This window comes from Ovis aries, chromosome 1 (assembly GCF_016772045.2).
Source record: "Ovis aries strain OAR_USU_Benz2616 breed Rambouillet chromosome 1, ARS-UI_Ramb_v3.0, whole genome shotgun sequence".
Taxonomy (NCBI): domain Eukaryota; kingdom Metazoa; phylum Chordata; class Mammalia; order Artiodactyla; family Bovidae; genus Ovis; species Ovis aries.
In genome coordinates, this window is record NC_056054.1 from 178,979,721 (window position 1) to 178,996,815 (window position 17,095).

Here is a 17,095-nt window from a genome sequence, read left to right on the forward strand (position 1 = left end):
AAGTCAGGAAGGTTGATTCCTCCAGCACCATTCTTCCTTCTCAAGACTGCTTTGGCTATTCAGGGTCTTTTGTTTTTCTGTATGAATTGTGAAACTTTTTGTTCCAGTTCTGTGAAAAATGCCATTGCTGATTTGATAGGGATCACATTGAATTTGTAGATTGCATTTGGTAGTATAGTCATGTTCAAAATATTGATTCTTCCTACCCAGGAACATGGACTATCTCTCCATCTGTTTATGTCATCTTTAGTGTCTTATAATTTTCTGTGTACAGTTCTTTTGTCTCTTTAGGTAAGTTTATTCCTAGATATTGAATATTCTTAGAAATGCAAGTGATTTCTATGTATTGATTTTGTATCCTGTAACTTTGCTAACTTCACTGATAAGCTATAGTAATTTTCTGATACCATCTTTAGGGTTTCCTATGTATAGAATCATGTCATCTGCAACCAGTGTGAGCTTTACTTCTTTTCCTATCTGGGTTCCTTTTATTTCTTTTTCTTCTCTGACTGCTGTAGCTAGAATTTCCAGAACGATGTTGAATAATAGTGGTGAGAGTGGACACCTTTGTCTTGTTCCTGACCTTAGGGGGAACGCTTTCAGTTTTTCACCATTGAGAATAATGTTTGCTGTAGGCTTATCATATATGGCCTTTACCATATTGAGGTAGATTCCTTCTATGACCATTTTTTAAAGAGTTTTAATCACAAATGGGTGCTGAATTTTGTCAAAGGTTTTCTCTGCATCTGTTGAGATTATCATATGGTTTCTATCTTTCAATTTATTAATATGGGGTATCATATTGATTTTCATATACTGAAGAATCCTTGCATTCCTGGAATAAACCCAACTTGATCATGGTGTATGAGCTTCTTGGTGTGCCACTGAATTCTGTTTGCTAAAATTTTGTTGAGGATTTTTTCATCTATGTTCATCAGTGATATTGGCCTGTAGTTTTCTCTTTTCGTGTTGTATTTGTCTGGGTTTGGTATCAGGGTGAAGGTGGCCTCATAGAATGAGTTTGGAAGTCTTCCTTCCTCTGCAATTTTTTGAAAGAGTTTTAGAGGATAGGCATTAGCTCTTCTCTAAATGTTTCATACAATTTCCCTGTCCTGGGCTTTTGTTTGGGGGGAGATTTTTGATCACAGCTTCAATTTCAGTGCTTGCAATTGGATTGTTCATAATTTCTATTTCTTCCTGGTTCAGTCTTGGAAGATTAAACTTTTCTAAGAATCTGTCCATTTCTTCCAGGTTATCCATTTTATTGCCATATAGTTGTTCATAATAGTTTCTCATAATCCTTTGTATTTCTGCATTGTTTGTTGTAACCTCTCCTTTTTAATTTCTAATTTTGTTGATTTGATTCTTTTCTCTTTTTTTCTCGATGAGTCTGACTAAAGGCTTGTCAATTTTGTTGATCTTCTCAAAGAACCTTAGTTTTATTAATCTTTACAATTGTTTCTTTCATTTGTCTTTCATTTATTTCTGCTCGGATCTTTATGATTTCTTTCCTTCTACTAATTTTTGGTTTGTTGCTGTTGTTGTTCTCCTATTTCCAGTTGTTTTAGGTGTAAAGTTAGGATGTCTATTTGATTTTTTCTTGCTTCTTGAGGTAGGATTGTATTGCTATAAACTTCCCTCTTAGAACTGCTTTTGCTGCATCCCATAGGTTTTGAGTTGTGTTTTCATTGTCATTTTTTTCTAGAACTTTCTTCATTTCATTTTGATTTCTTCAGTAACATGTTGGTTATTTAGAAATGTGTTGTTTAACATCCATGTGTTTGTGTTTCTTACAGTTTTTTTCTTGTAATTGATATCTTACAAATCATAGCATTGTGGTCAGAGAAGATGCTTGATATGATTTTAATTTTCTTAAATTTTACTGAGGTTTGATTTGTTACCCAAGATGTGATCTGTCCTGGAGAAAGTTCCATGGGCACTTGAGAAGAAGGTGTATTCTTCTGCATTTGGATGGAATGTCCTGAAGATATCAATGAAATCCATCTCAGCTAATGTATCATTTAAGACTTGTGTTCCCTTATTAATTTTCTATTTTGATGATCTGCCTATTGGTGTGAGTGGGTTGTTAAAGTCTCCTACTATTATTGTGTTACTGTCAATTTCTCATTTTATGTCTGTTTGTGTTTGTCTTATGTATTGAGGTGCACCTATGTTGGGTGCATAGATATTTACAACTGTTATGTCTTCCTCTTGAATTGATCCTTGATCATTATGGGGTGTCCTTCCTTATCTCTTGTAATCTTCTTTAAGGTCTATTTGTCTGATATGAGGATTGCTACCCCAGCTTTCTTTTGCTTTCCATTTGCATGAAATATATTTTTCCATCCTCTCACTTTCAGTCTATATGTGTCTTGAGGTCTGAAGTGGGTTTCTTTTAGAAGCATATATGTGGGTCTTGTTTTTTTATCCATTCAGCCAGTGTGTGTCTTTTGGCTGGAGCATTTAATCCATTTACATTTAAAGTAATTATTGATATATATGTTCCTATTGCCATTTTCTTAAATGTTTGGGGTTGATTTTGTAGATCTTTTTTCTTCTCTTGTATTTCTTAACTATATAAGTCCCTTTAACATTTGTTGTAAAGCTGGTTTGGTGGTACTGAATTCTCTTAACTTTTGCTTGTCTGAAAAGCTTTTTATTTCTCTATCAATTTTGAATGAGATCCTTGTCAAGTACAGTAATCTTGGTTGCAGTTTTTTCCCTTTCAGTACTTTAAATATATCTTGCCATTCCCTTCTGGCCTGCAGAGTTTCTGCTTAAAGATCAGCTGTTAAGCGTATGGGGTTTCCCTTGTATCTTACTTGTTGCTTCTCCCTTGCTGCTTTTAATATTCTTTGTGTTTAGTCATTGTTAGTTTGATTAGTATGTGTCTTGGAGTGTTTCTCCTTGGGTTTATCCTGTATGGGACTCTTTGCGGCCTCTTGGACTTGATTGACTATTTCCTTTTCCATGTTGGGGAAATTTTCAACTGTAGTCTTTTCAAAAATTTCATACCCTTTCTTTTTTTCTATACTTCAAACTTTGGTGCATTTGATATTGTCCCAGAGGTCTCTGAGACTATCCTCAGTTCATTCTTTTTACTTTATTCTGCTCTTCAGAAGTTATTTCCACCATTTTATCTTCCAGCTCACTGATTCGTTCTTTTGCTTCAGATACTCTGCTATTCTTCTAGAGTATTTTTAATTTCAGTCATTGTGTCCTTTGTCTCTGTGTGTTTATTCTTTAATTCTTCTAGGTCTTTGTTAATTGATTCTTGCATTTTCTCCATTTTGTTTTCAAGGTTTTTGATCATCTTTACCATCATTATTCTGAATTCTTTTTCAGGTAGTTTGCCTATTTCCTCTTCATTTATTTGGACTTCTGTGTTTCTATCTTGTTCCTTCATTTGTGTAGTATTTCTATGCCTTTTTGTCATTTTTTTTTAACTTATTGTGTTTGAGGTCTCCTTTTGCCAGGTTTCAAGGTTGAATTCTTTCTTCCTTTTGGTTTCTGCCCTCCTAAGGTTGGTCCAGTGGTTTGTGTGAGCTTCGTATAGGGTGAGATTTGTGCTGATTTTTTGTTTGGTTGTTTGTTTTTCCTCTGATGTTTGTTCACTCAGCAAGGCTGAGTGAGGTGGTAATCCTGTCTGCTGATTATTTGGTTTGTATTTTTATTTTGTTTGTTGTTTGGATGAGGTGTCCTACACAGGGTGCTACTGGTGACTGGGTGATGGCAGGTCTTGTATTCAAGTGGTTTCCTTTGTGAGTTCTCACTATTTGATACTCCTTAGGGTTAGTCCTCTAACCCTAAGGGTGGTCTAGGTGTTTGGAGTCAGTGCTCCCACTCCAAAGGCTCATCCGGGCTTGATCTCTGGTCAGGAACAAAGTTTCTACACGTGGTTTGTTATGGCATTAAATGAGATTAAAACAAACATCCAAAAATGAGAAACCAAAGATGAACCCCAGACAAATGGCAGTTACAAAATCAGGCAAATAATAATTAAAATCATGGAATACATACATATACATATACACCCATGAGCAAAGTAAAAAATGTCCAACAAAAATAAAGTGCAGTAGATTGGTCTGGCGAACAAGGTAAATCAAAATTTATATTTACCAGTTAAGAACAAAACTAACTAAAACACAAACTGGAAAACAAAACTAAAGCAAGGTGCCAAGTGGGGAATAAAGCATTGAAAACAAAAATAACAAATATGTTGAGAGGAAAGGAAAGAAAGAATATATGTGTAAAGTTAAATAGAGGTAGACAAAGAAGATTTGTATACGTTAAAGATTAAACTGCATGGGGAAAAGAACAGTAGGAAAGGCAAACAAAGGAATAAATGTAGAAAAAAATAATAGGTTTTTTAAAAATTAAAACTATAAAAAAGAGAAGAGAAGGAAAATGGAAGAAGAAAGAAAAAAGGAAAAAAAAAGGAAAACTTCACAGAACTGCAAAAGCGCAATGTAGAGGCAGAGGTGTATAGCAACAATAAAAAGTGTGACTGAATACACACACATACATATACACCCATAAGCAAAATCAGAACAGTCCAACAAAAATAAAGTACAGTAGATTGACCTGGCAAACAAAGAAAACCAACAATTATATCTATAAAGACAAAACTAATTAAAGCAAAAACTGGAAAACAAAACTAAAGCAAGCTGCCAACTGGGGAATAAAGCAATGAAAATAAAACTGACAAAATGTTGAGAGTAAAGGAAAGAAAGAAAAGAAAGAAAGAATAGATATGCAAAGTTAAACAGAGGTAGGTGAAGACTTATATACATTAAAGATTGACTGCAAGGGGAAAAGAACAGTAGGAAAGGCAAACAAAGGAATAAGTGTAGAAAAAACATAATAGGCTTTAAAAAATTAAAATTTAAATTAAAAAAAGAGAGGAAAAAAAGGAAAACTCCACATAACTGCAAAAGCCCAATGTAGAGGCAGAGGTTTATAACAGCAATAAAAAATGTGACTGAGAAAAAAAACAGGCTCAAAAGCTTAATTAGATTTCATAGTGCCAATAAAATCAACAACTAAAACAGGTGGAGAGAATAAAGGAAAAAAAAATCCAAAAGAATCTACAGAGAAAGTCAAAACATAAGAATAATAAATGTTTTTCTTGAGTCACTGCTATCAGAGTCCTTTCCCTTGGCTGGGAGTCACAGTCCAGCTCGCATCCCTAGGATGCCCTCCAACGCTGTGCTGATCTCTGGACCTGCTGTGGGGGCAGCTCAGATTCTAATCTGGTCCTACTCCTATGTGTTCTTGCCTCCAATGTCCACAGCTATCAGAACTTGTACATTTTCTTTTGTGGGAGCTCTCAATGACCTTTCATATATTCCATCAACAGAGTCTGCCTAGTTGACCATGTGGATTTAACCTGCAGCTTGTACAGCTGATGGGAAGATTTTGGGCCTTCTTCCTTAGCCACACTGCCCCTTGGTTTCAACTGTGGTTTTATCTCCACTTCTGCATGTGGCTCGTCCACTGGGGTTTGCTCCTGAGGCTGCCCTAGAGGACTCAGGTTTGCCCCTGTGAGGGCCAAGTGTGGAGCTGGTGCAGCTGTTTGGGTTACAGAGGTTCTGGCAGCACCAGGTACTCAGGGAGGTTGAGGGCCAGGGCAGCAGGAAATATAGTGCTCTAGTAGGGTATGGCAACCAGTATTGGTCAATACACTCCAGTATTCTTGCCTGGAGAACCCCCCTCCCTGACAGAGAAACCTGGCAGGCCATAGTCTACAGGGTTGCAAAGAATCGGACACTACTGAAGTGACCCTGTATGCATAGACACAAGACATTTTTTTTTTTTGCCTGTGGCAGCTCTGCCCCCGTGAGAGTTGAGTGTGAAGGTGGTGCAGCTGCTTGGTTTGCAGGGACCCTGGCAGTGCCAAGTGTGCAGGGACATGGACTGCCTCAGCCACAGGAGTTGTGGTCCTATCAGAGCCTGTTTTTGAGCCTCTTGTAGCTAGTGATCAGAAGGCCTCTTTGGCCAGGCTTTCTCCTTTGCTCTGCCCATTCAGGCACTTAGAGGGCTCCCTTTCCTGGGGTCCTTCTCTGTTGTTCGGAGCATCAGACATATAGAGGAGACCCCCTGGCTGGGGTCCTAGTCTGTAGATTGGCACGTCAGGCACTTAAAGGGGCACCCTGGGTGGGGTCCTACTCTGTAGTGCAGTGCCTCAGGCATTTGATGAGCCAGCCTCTCTGTTGTTCAGCTGCTGATGCTGGCCTGTGCGGAGAGAGAGGCTATAGTGATGGCTCCACTCCCTACACATGACTAAGCAGTATCACCTTGCTTAGGTGGCTGCCCGGCTTTCCTCCACAGGCATTTCCCATCACAATCTCCTCCCTCAACTCCCCTGGATCCATCTCTCCACAATCAACAGCAGACCTCATCCTGGGATCGCTCCACACTCCCCAAACTCCAGCTCCCAGCCCCTGTGCCTTCCAGGGGACCAGCATTCCTGTCCAGGGTATGTATGGCTACGGTAAGGTCTGTCTGAGTCTCATTCCAGTTAGGCTGCCACAGATCAGCTGTTTCACTCTCAGCCTTAAATGTTTCTCCTCTGACTCAGACAATTGCCTCGATGTGGGGATCGGACCCCAGCTTCAGTTCCCCCACCTGCCGAGGGCAGGTCCAGTCCTACCAACACTCCTGTTTTTCCCCCAGTTGTTTTGTCCTACCGAGTTTTGCGTGGTTCTATATATTCTTTTCCTCTGGTCAAGTAACTCCTGTCCGCTCTCAGCTGGTGTTCTGCATGCACTTCTGTGTCTGAAGGTGTATTCCTGATGTATCCATGGAGAGAGATGTACTCCATGTTCACCTACTCTTCTGCCATCTTGTTCTCCTCCCATAAAATTTCTTAATATTAGCAAACAGAATTCAACAATACATAAAAAGAACTTTACGTTATACCAGAAAGTGAAAGTGTTAGTCATTCAGATGTGTCTGACTCTTTGTGACTCCATGGACTGTAGCCCCTTAGGCTCCTCTGCCCACGGAATTCTCCAGGGAAGAATACTGAGTGGGTTACCATGCCCTTCTCCAGGGGATCTTCCCAACCCAGGGATCGAACCCAGGTCTCCTGCATTGCAGGCAGATTCTTTTGCCATTTGATCTACCCAGGAAGCCAACATTTCAGAATGCTAGCCTAGTTTTGTAATTAGTAATCAGCCAATATAATCCACCATCTGAACAGGCTAAAGAAAAAAAAAAAGTCACATAATCATCAATGCAGTAAAAAATCTGATAAAATTCAAACTCATTCATGAAAAACAAAACAGAAGAGACCTTCCTGAACTTGGTAAAAATTATCCAAGAAACACCCACAGGTGTTTTTAATGGTATAGGCAGCATACTTGATAGTGAAAGACTGCTTTCCCCCTAAGATTGGGCTAAGGCAAGGATGTCTGTTCTTAGCACTCTATTTCAAGATAGTACTGAATAGTCTAACCAGGGCAATAAGGCAAGAAATGGTAATTGGCATACAGACTAAGAATAAAACTGCCCTTAGAGCTAGAAATTCCCAAGGAATCAATCAAAAACTCCTAGAATAAGTCAGGTTACAAGATACAAGATAAATATCCCCAAAGCAACCGTATTTCTATATATTAGTATGGATATGTGGACACCAAGATTAAAAACAAATTCCTCAAAAAACAAAAAGGAAGTACTTGGGGGTAAAACATGAACATGAATTGTGTGTTGAAAACTACACAGTGTTGATGACAAATCAAAGCTTTAAATAAATACATACCTTGTTCATGCATTGGAAGACTCAATATAGGAAGGACACTAATTCTCCCCAAACTGATAGAGGTTTAACACAATTGCTGTCAGAATTCCAACGATATCTTTTGTAGATATATATAAAAAAATAAACATGGAAATATAAAGGAACCAGAATAGCTAATGCAATTTTTAAAAAGAATAATAGTGGGAGGAATTAGTCTACCTGATTTTAGAACCCAATACCTACCATACTCAAGACCATAGTATTGGTGAAGAGATAGACACATAGATCAACAGAACAGAATTAAAAAGAAAAAAAAAACACATAAATAGGTCCACACAAATAGGCTCAAATGATTTTTGACAAAGATAAAGGCAATCCAATGGAAGAGAGACAGCCTTTTCAACAAATGGTGCTAGAAAAACTGGACATTTCTAGGAGAAAACAAAAACCTTGACCTAAGTCTCCTACCTTATAGAAAACTTAACTCCAAATGGATCATGGATTTCAATGTAAAACTATAAAACCTTTAGGAAAAAAATAAAAGAAAATCTTTGGGACCCAGGGCTAGGCAAAGAATTCTTAGACTTGACAACAAAACAAAATCCAAGAGAGGAAAAAATGACAAATTGAACACTGACAAAATTCAAAACTATTGCCCTGCAAATGACCCTATTCAGAGAATGAAAAACCAAGCTACAGACTAGAAGAAAATATTTGCAAATCACATATTTGACAAAGGACTAGTGGATATAATACGTAGAGTTCTCAAAACTCAACAGTACAAAAGCAAGCAACTGTATTCAAACGTGGGCAAAAGACATGACGAGAAATTTTATGAAAGATACACAGGTGTCAAGTAAACATGAAAAGAAGTGCTTGTTAAATGAAACTACCCTATGCTATCTTATACCATATGCACACACACTTCTGATGGTTAGAGACCTAAAGGTTTATATCCTCTCCTCTGTAACCCCACAGTGCCTCTACACTGTCTATGTTGTAGTGCAAAAAAAAAAAAAAGAAAAAGTGTGTAATATGTCCCTTAGTTATTTCTCTATTTCATGCTAATGAGAAAAAATAGAATCATATATAAGAAAGAAATACAAACCGACATCTCCTTCGACCTCTTTTTTCTTCACCCGCTTAATCCTCTTCTTTAGTACCTTCATAAGAAAATTAGCAAATTTATTGTTTTCTCCAAGTGCTGTTTGGAAACCAGCATAGAGTGCTTTTTCTTGGTCCTGGAGCTTGGCTACTTCATTCTTTTTCTCTTCCATTTCTTTAAGAGTTTCATTTATTTTCCACTAAATGAAAAATAATATGAACAAATAATAAATAAAATTTTCCTGATAAATCGGGTTCAGAGAATAATGCACATTACAGTGTAAGGTTACAGCCTACAAACATTTTTAAATCTTCTTAATAGAAGTTTACATTTTTGATGTTTGCAGAGTCATTCATTTGGTTAAATTTATAACTATTTTGTAAAAATCAATTAAGGTCAGAATCAGATAAGATAGATTTTTTTGATGTTTAACTTCCTCATGGTGCATGGGGATGATCCAGAGGGATGTTGTGGGGAGGGAGGTGGGAGGGGGGTTCATGTTTGGGAATGCATGTACACCCGTGGTGGATTCATGTCAATGTATGGCAAAACCAATACAGTATTGTAAAGTAAAATAAAATTAAAATTAAAATTAAAAAAAACTAAATTAATTAAAAATTTTTACTTATATGTGAATGTCAGCTAATATTTTTCTGTATGTGCTATCAAAAAAGACTCTTTCATATCAACACAAGATACTGAAAACAAAAAGGCAAATTTGCTCTTAGTGAAGCTGATATATCTACAAACTGACATCACTATTGTGTATGCATTATCTAATAGACTCTTTCTTCCTTTATGACAAAGATAGATGGTATAATTAATCTCCTCAAATTTACATATTTATATAATAAAGAAAATATCCTGTGCTAGTCAATTATGTATTACTCTGAAAGTAGCTATCATATTTAAGAAATTTACCAACTCCTTTTCCAAGTATGTTCACTCATAATAATATATAATCAAAACTCAACTTCACATGATAGCTACTAACAACAAAAATAATTTTAAATCCATAGGTAAACAAAACATAAGGGTCACTTTTGAAAAATTTATTCTACTTTATAAGATATCAAATCAAATTCACGAAAAATTATGATTCACTGTTCCCTAAGCAAGGTTACCAAAAATAGAAAGCAAACAGGAATAATAGGAAAAAGGAGGATGAAGAGAAGACAAAAAGGAGATGTAGACTAGAACAAGGGGGGAAATTAAGAAGAAGAAAAGAAGAATCACGTCCCCTCCATAACTAAGGCTGTCGCCAGTTAGCAATCTTGTGACCATTCATACTTGCATGTCCTGTTCCTCTTTGTCTAATGAATTAACACGCTCCTGAAGTATGTTCTCCTGTTTTTCAAAGTTCTTCAGGAGAAGCATTTCTTGAAATAATGTGACATGGTGCAGGTCAGATAATTTCATCTGAGTATCTAACTTCAGTTTCTGATGTCTCAGGAGACGGAGTTCTGCATCAAAGGTGACAATCAGTTCTTTGATCTGAGGTGGAAAAGGATTTGAGGGTATGTTAGAAGCTTAAAACAGATAAGTACATCTTTAAAACTATCCAACAATACTGATTTGTTTGGGTAAAAGCATTTTGTTTATTCTGCCCTTATTTTGGATGGAAAATTATAAAGGTGGGTGAGTAGGCACATGTGTATGTACGTAGTCACATAAATCAGTTCATCAATGGTATTAAATGAATATAAATTAAATTTACTAAATGGTAGGAATTCTTGAGGAAGTTGCAGTCCTCTAGCTATTTCTTCATCATTGATTAACCCATTGATCAAGAATGTCCTTCCTACTTTAAATCAGTTTTATAATAAATCTTGATTGAATCTTTAAGTTGGAGACTATGAGCTCTTCATGGATATTGTTTATATTTGTCTCTACTCCATCCCCACAGTATCTCTACACTGTCCTTCACACAGTAAGCACTAAAAAATTTTACTTTCCTCACCTTATTTTGAAAAATTTCAAACCTATGGAACAGCAAATATTTAATAGATAAATATAATTGTAGAATCACAAGAAATTTATTCAATATTCTTTTCTTAGTTTATTTATAGATGAAGAAATTGAGACTAAAAATGATTTCCTTGAGACCAAAACTAATTTGTTACAGATAAGAACTCAAGTAACTCAGGGCCTGGTCTAGACTTTATCCCACTGCCATTTCAAATGATCTTAAATTCTCAGTTTTACTTTGATTTTGACACAGCTTCTCCCTCGTCCCATCCCAAAGGAGATGAAGAAAGCAAAGGCAGCCCCAAGGGCAGATTCTCTTAAAGAAATTAGTACAACAGGAAGAATACACACCATTCCATGTGTCTCATTAGGCTGTGCATGATGAGAAGCCTTGACTATGTAACGCCTATAGTGAGTGAGGGTTCAACCTAAGGCTGAGAAAGAGGAAGATGCCTGTGGGTCTGGGGCAGTGAAACTGCTGGAGAATTTCAGAGAGCTAAAATACAGAAACAAAAAGCAAACCAAGGAAAAGAAAAATGAAACTTTTAATGTTTGACTGTAGACTAAGTGGGTTCCCCTTTAATGCTGGCTTAATAAATCTGAATTATTTTTAACCTTCTTTGGAGACAGGACTATATTGTCCTTAGTGCAACATCATTCTGCAACTATACCAGTAGGTGTCCAGGGTTGTAAGGGTTATGCTTGTTTTATTCTCACTATACTTCACACCCGTAAGCTTTATGAAGATAGAGTACATGTCTGGCTTGGGAATTGTTGCATCCCTACTACCTAGCTTACACTGTTTCTACACATAGAATGGCCAATAAATATTTGTTAAATTAAAAACTAGTTAAAATTAAATCAATCAAAACTTTTTACAGAATATCTACTATATGTCTGGAATTGTCCTAGACACTTCAGAGGAATCAGAAGTATATGTGGCCCTTCCCTCAAGAACTGTATGATCTAATGAAATAGAGACTGAAGGAAAAAAAAATCAATAAAACTAAGACTGGTCTTTGAAAAGATAAAATTGACAAACCTTAATCCAAATTCATCAAGAAAAAAACGGGAGGTGGCCTAAGTCAATAAAATCGGAAATGAAAAAGCAGTACAACTGACACCACAGCAATGAACAGACCAATTACCAGGAATGAAGTTGAATCAGGCTGGACAGCTTCACAGGAGAATTCTACCAGACATTTAGAGAAGAGTTAACAGCCATCCTAAAACTATCCCCAAAAATTGCAGATGAAGGAACACTTCCAAACTCATTCTATAAGGCCAGTATTATCCTGATACTAAAACCAGACAAATATATCACTCAAAAAAAAGCATTACAGCCCAATATCACTGATGAACATAGATCCAAAAGTCCTTAACAAAATATTAGCAAACGGATCCCAACAGTACCTTAAATAATCATACATTATGATCAATGAGATTTATCTCAAGGATACAAGGATAATTCAATAGACACAAATCAGTGTGTTGCACCACATTAACAAATTGAAAAATAAAAGCCACGTGATTGTCTGGCTGCAGAAAAACTTTTGACAAAATTTAACATCTATTTATGATAAAAACTTTTTAGAAAGGGGGCAGAGAGAGAACATAGCTCAACATAATAAAAGTCATAATATGAGAAATCCATAGCTAGTATCACACTCAAAGGTGAAAAACTGAAAGCGTTTCCTCGAAGATCGGGAACAAGACAAGGACGCCCACTATTGCCACTTTTATTCCATATAATATTGGAAATCCTAGCCACAGCAGTCATACAAGAAATAAAAGAATCCAAATTGAAAAAGAAGAAGCACAAGTATTTCTGTTTGCAGATGACATACACATAGAAAATCCTAAAGACACCACCAGACAACTACTAGAGCTCATCAATGAGTTTAGCAAAGTTGCAGGATATAAAGTTAATATATAGAAATCTTTCACATTTCCATATACTAAAAATTAATTATCAGAAAGAGAAATTAAGGAAACAATCTCATTTACCATCACCTCAAAATGAACAAATTATCTAGAAATAAATCTACCTAGGGAGGTAAAAGACCTATACTCAGAAAACTCTAAGGAACTGATGGAAGAAACTGAAGCCCACAGGAACAAACGGAAAAATATACTATGCTCTTGGATGGAAAGAATCAGTATTGTTAAAATTACTATACTATCCAAAGCAACCTATAGATTCAATGCAATACCTATCAAAATACCAATGGCAATTTCCACGGAAACAGAACAATTTTTTTTTTTAATTTGTATGGAAATACAAAAGACCCAGAATACCCAAAACAATCTTGAGAAAGAAAAACAGAGCTGGAGGAATCATACTCCCTGACTTCAAGATCATACTGCTGCTGCTGCTAAGTCACTTCAGTCGTGTCCAACTCTCTGCAACCCCATAGACGGCAGCCCACCGGGCTCCCCCATCCCTGGGATTCTCCAGGGAAGAACACTGGGAGTGGGTTGCCATTTCCTTCTCCAATGCATGAAAGTGAAAAGTGAAAGTAAAGTCACTCAGTAGTGTCCAACTCCTAGTGACCCCATGGACTGCACCCCACCAGGCTCCTCCACCCATGGAATTTTCCAGGCAAGAGTACTACAGTGGGGTGCCATCACCTTCTCCGCAAGATCATACTACAAAGTTGTAATGATCAAACAGTATGATACTGGCACAAAAACAGACACATCAATCAATGAAAGGGAACAGAGAGCCCAGAAATAAACTCAGGCACATATGGTCAATTAATCAGTGACAAGGGGAGACAAGAACATACATGGAGGAAAGTCCCTTCAATAAGTGATGCTGGGAAAATGGGACAGTTATACATAAAAGAGTAAAATTAGAACATTCTACAATACCATACACAAAAATAAACTCAAAATGGATTAAAGACCTAAACATAAGACTGAAAACCATAAAATAATTGGAGGAAAACATAAGTAGAACACTCTTTGACATAAATCATAGCAATATGTTTTTTGGCTCTGTCTCCTAAAGCAAACAAAAACAAAAATAGACAAATCTAATCAAGCTTAAAAGCTTTAAGATAGCACAGGAAATCACCACACACACACACACACACACACACACACACACACACACAAGAAAGAAAATACAACCTACTGAATGGGAGAAAATATTGGCAAATGATATGACTGATAAGGGGTTAATATCCAACATGTATAAACAGCTCACACAATTCGACATCAAAAAGGTGATTTAAAAATAGGCAGAAGACCTGAATAGACATTTTTCCAAAGAAGAAATGCAAGAGGCCAATAGGCACATGAAAAAATGCTCAATATTGCTAATCATTAGGAAAATGCAAATCAAAACCACAGTGAGATAATCACCTCACACTTCATAGAATGGCTATCATGAAACACACACACACACACATACACAAACAACAAATATTGTCGAGAATATGGAGAGGGAGGTCTCTCAAAATACAACCTAAGGAAGCAACACTTAGGAAGGAACCTAAGTGTCCATAAACAGAAGAATAGAAAAAGAAAATGTGATACATACATATGTGAAATGGAATACTACTCGCCATATAAAAGAATGAAAATTTTCCATTTGCAGTCACATGGATGGACCTGGGGAATATTATGATTAGTGAAATAAGTCAGTCAGAGAAAGATAAATATTGTATGATAGCAGTAATATTTGGAATCTAAAAAAAATAATAATAATAAAGCAAACTAGTGAACATAACAAAAAGGAAACAGAAATAGAGACAACAACATAGTGGTTACAGGTCGGGAGAGGAAAGAAGAGAGGGGCAATGTAAGGGTACGACATTAATAGGTATAAAATAAGCTACAATGATTATTGCGCACCATATTTTTTAGTAACTACAAATGGAGTATAACTTTAAAAACTGTGAATCACTTTATTATACATCTGTATCATATAACATTGTACATCAACTATACCTCAATTAAAAATTGTATAATCTAAGTTATAAGACAAAACTAACCATACAAAACAGCAGGAAAAATAAACATAAAGCATGAGGTGATTTAAGTGCAAATGGAGTTTAGAAGAAACGAGAGGCTGTAGTGAAGGCAGAAGATTATGGAGCGAGTCTGGAAGTGAGCCGAGTTTTAAATGACGGCAACTTTGAAAGGAAGTCATTGCAGGCAGAAGGAAATAGCAAAGAGAAAAGCACAGAGGAAACTCAGAAGGAGGGAAGTGAGTGGGGAGAAACAGGAAGACTGAGAAAACAGGACTGGTGGTGAATAAGGCTGGGGGCAGGTAACAGGGGGCGCCTTCAGAGTGTGGCCAGAAAGACACTCTGAGCAAGGGGCCTCTGTACAACTGGCAGGAGGGAGCTTTCCATCCAAGAGAGAACTTTTTTCTCCCCTATTCAGAGCACCTCCTGCACACAACTGGCCCCAACCTGGTCCTGATTTTCCTAGAAATAAAAATATTTGCTATTCCATGATTCTGAGGCTAGCTGTTAACTGTGAACACTCCCACTAACAGGGCAAATCATATATTAGAGAAACAGCAGGGGTGAAAGGCAGATGGTGCCTCACTTTCACTGGAAGGTTTTAAATCATGCTCCATCCATCATCTGAAAGCTGCTCCATCACTCCTTTAGCGTGCCTTTGGTTAGATACCAATTAACATGGATTTGCCCTTGATTCATAGCTTTTCAAAAAGAAAAAAGTTGATAAGCTCCAAAGTTCTATGCAGAACAGAATGATTTTCAGAAGCCCAGGGATGTGGAGGGAAGCCAAGCTATCAGTGAGTTGTGGACTGGTCAGAGTTTAGGGGGAGGTTAATGTAGAAAAGTTAAAAATAAGTAAGAATCTAGATCTAGCTCTTCCATCTTTCAGCTTTAAATAAGCAGCCGCGTTTCTTACCCGGTTGATCAAATACTGTTGCATGTACACGTGTTTGATCTCCTCCCTCTTCATAATCTCCAGCTCCACGTCAGTTGGATCTGCTTTTTCAAATTCTATGAACTTTGGAAGGTCCAGGCTGAATGCTGATGCTTTTGATGCTCTAGACAACGAGTCACGTGTCGTTAAATCCCCCTCCTTTCCAGAAGAGAGTCTGAGGAAGCCTCCAGCTGAGCCTGCAAATGCTGTCTGTCCCACCTGGTGGGCCTTTCCATCCTGACTTTTCACCTGCTGTTGCTGCTTAAAAGCTAGGAGGGTTTCATCATCATACTGAAATCTCTTTTCTGGAACTTCTTCTGGATATATCTGAGGGACCTGGGGAATGGGCAGGTGCTTGAATATGGGAAGAGTCGACTGAATGTTCTTCAGTTCTTGTACCAGACACTGTATTTCCTCGATGACAGCCACCTTAAGGTCTCGAAGAGAGATGATGCTCTTGTTCATGTGCATTTTCTTTGAGTAGGCCTGAGAAAAGGAACAGGAGGGAAGTGAGATGACAACCCAACCACAAAGGGCAGTCTGAAATCTGACTTGATTTTGTCCCTTGACTGGTATGCCTAGCAAAATTCGAGAAAAAAATTCTTTTTGATCATTCTTGTTCACTACCAAGTTATTTTCTCTGATGGTTAGGCTTTTCCCTATTTCATCTCTCCATAAGGGGGAGACAGTCTGGATATGACCTCTGGTGTCCCCCAACTGGCTTATCAGGCTGAGATCCCCTGTCCTCCTCCCACTACTCACAGAAGTCCTTCTTGAGCCCTGTACTCAGCCAGATCCCAGGAAGGGGAAGGTCATCCTTTGGTTAGGAACACACGAGTAACCACCCATCTCTGATGGAAACTCAAATCCCATGGGCTTAAGAGACTCAGGGGTATCCACCTAGTATCAAACTACAGTTTAACCTGTTTTAATTCTGTATGTTGGCCACGTAATGTCTGTAACTCCTTGTGCAGGCAAGGTCATGATTCTGAATTTCAGTATCATGCCACACCAAGAGATTCCTGGATTCTTCCTTGCTTCCTTCTCCATTTATCTAAGCCAGGCTACACCCCTGCTTCCACTCCCTGGTGCCACAGATGCTTCCTCACCGCCAGTCCCCTCCCCAGTCTGTCTTTCTTGAATGTGTTTACCAGAGCCTATAATCACATGCAACCTTACTCCTATGTGCGGTTACGCAATCAGATGGCCCCAAAGCTATTAAGAGTAACTTTGTATCAATATACAGGTTAATGAAAATTAAACATCAAAAGGCACTTCTTCCAGTAGTCTTATAAAACTTACAGTGTATTTACAAGCTATCCCAACAAAATAGAGGACATGTTTTACATACTTAAGAATAAACCTTTAAA

At 37.5% G+C, this 17,095-nt stretch overlaps 1 protein-coding gene across 3 annotated transcripts in view; it reads right to left on the reverse strand.

Moving 5' to 3' along the window:
• CFAP44 (cilia and flagella associated protein 44) overlaps positions 1 to 17,095 on the reverse strand; it is a 125,863-nt gene that overhangs the window by 25,235 nt on the left and 83,533 nt on the right. For 2 of the 3 annotated variants that reach the window (XM_015092445.4, XM_042231405.2), the window contains 3 exons: positions 15,708 to 16,211; positions 10,137 to 10,340; positions 8,850 to 9,045 (listed from right to left, as the gene is read on the reverse strand). In XM_015092445.4, coding sequence (XP_014947931.2) covers positions 8,850 to 9,045; positions 10,137 to 10,340; positions 15,708 to 16,211 — 904 coding nt within the window. Of the gene's footprint in view, positions 1 to 8,849; positions 9,046 to 10,136; positions 10,341 to 15,707; positions 16,212 to 17,095 lie in introns of those variants that run through there. The other variant, XM_027979978.3, reaches the window with a different exon arrangement.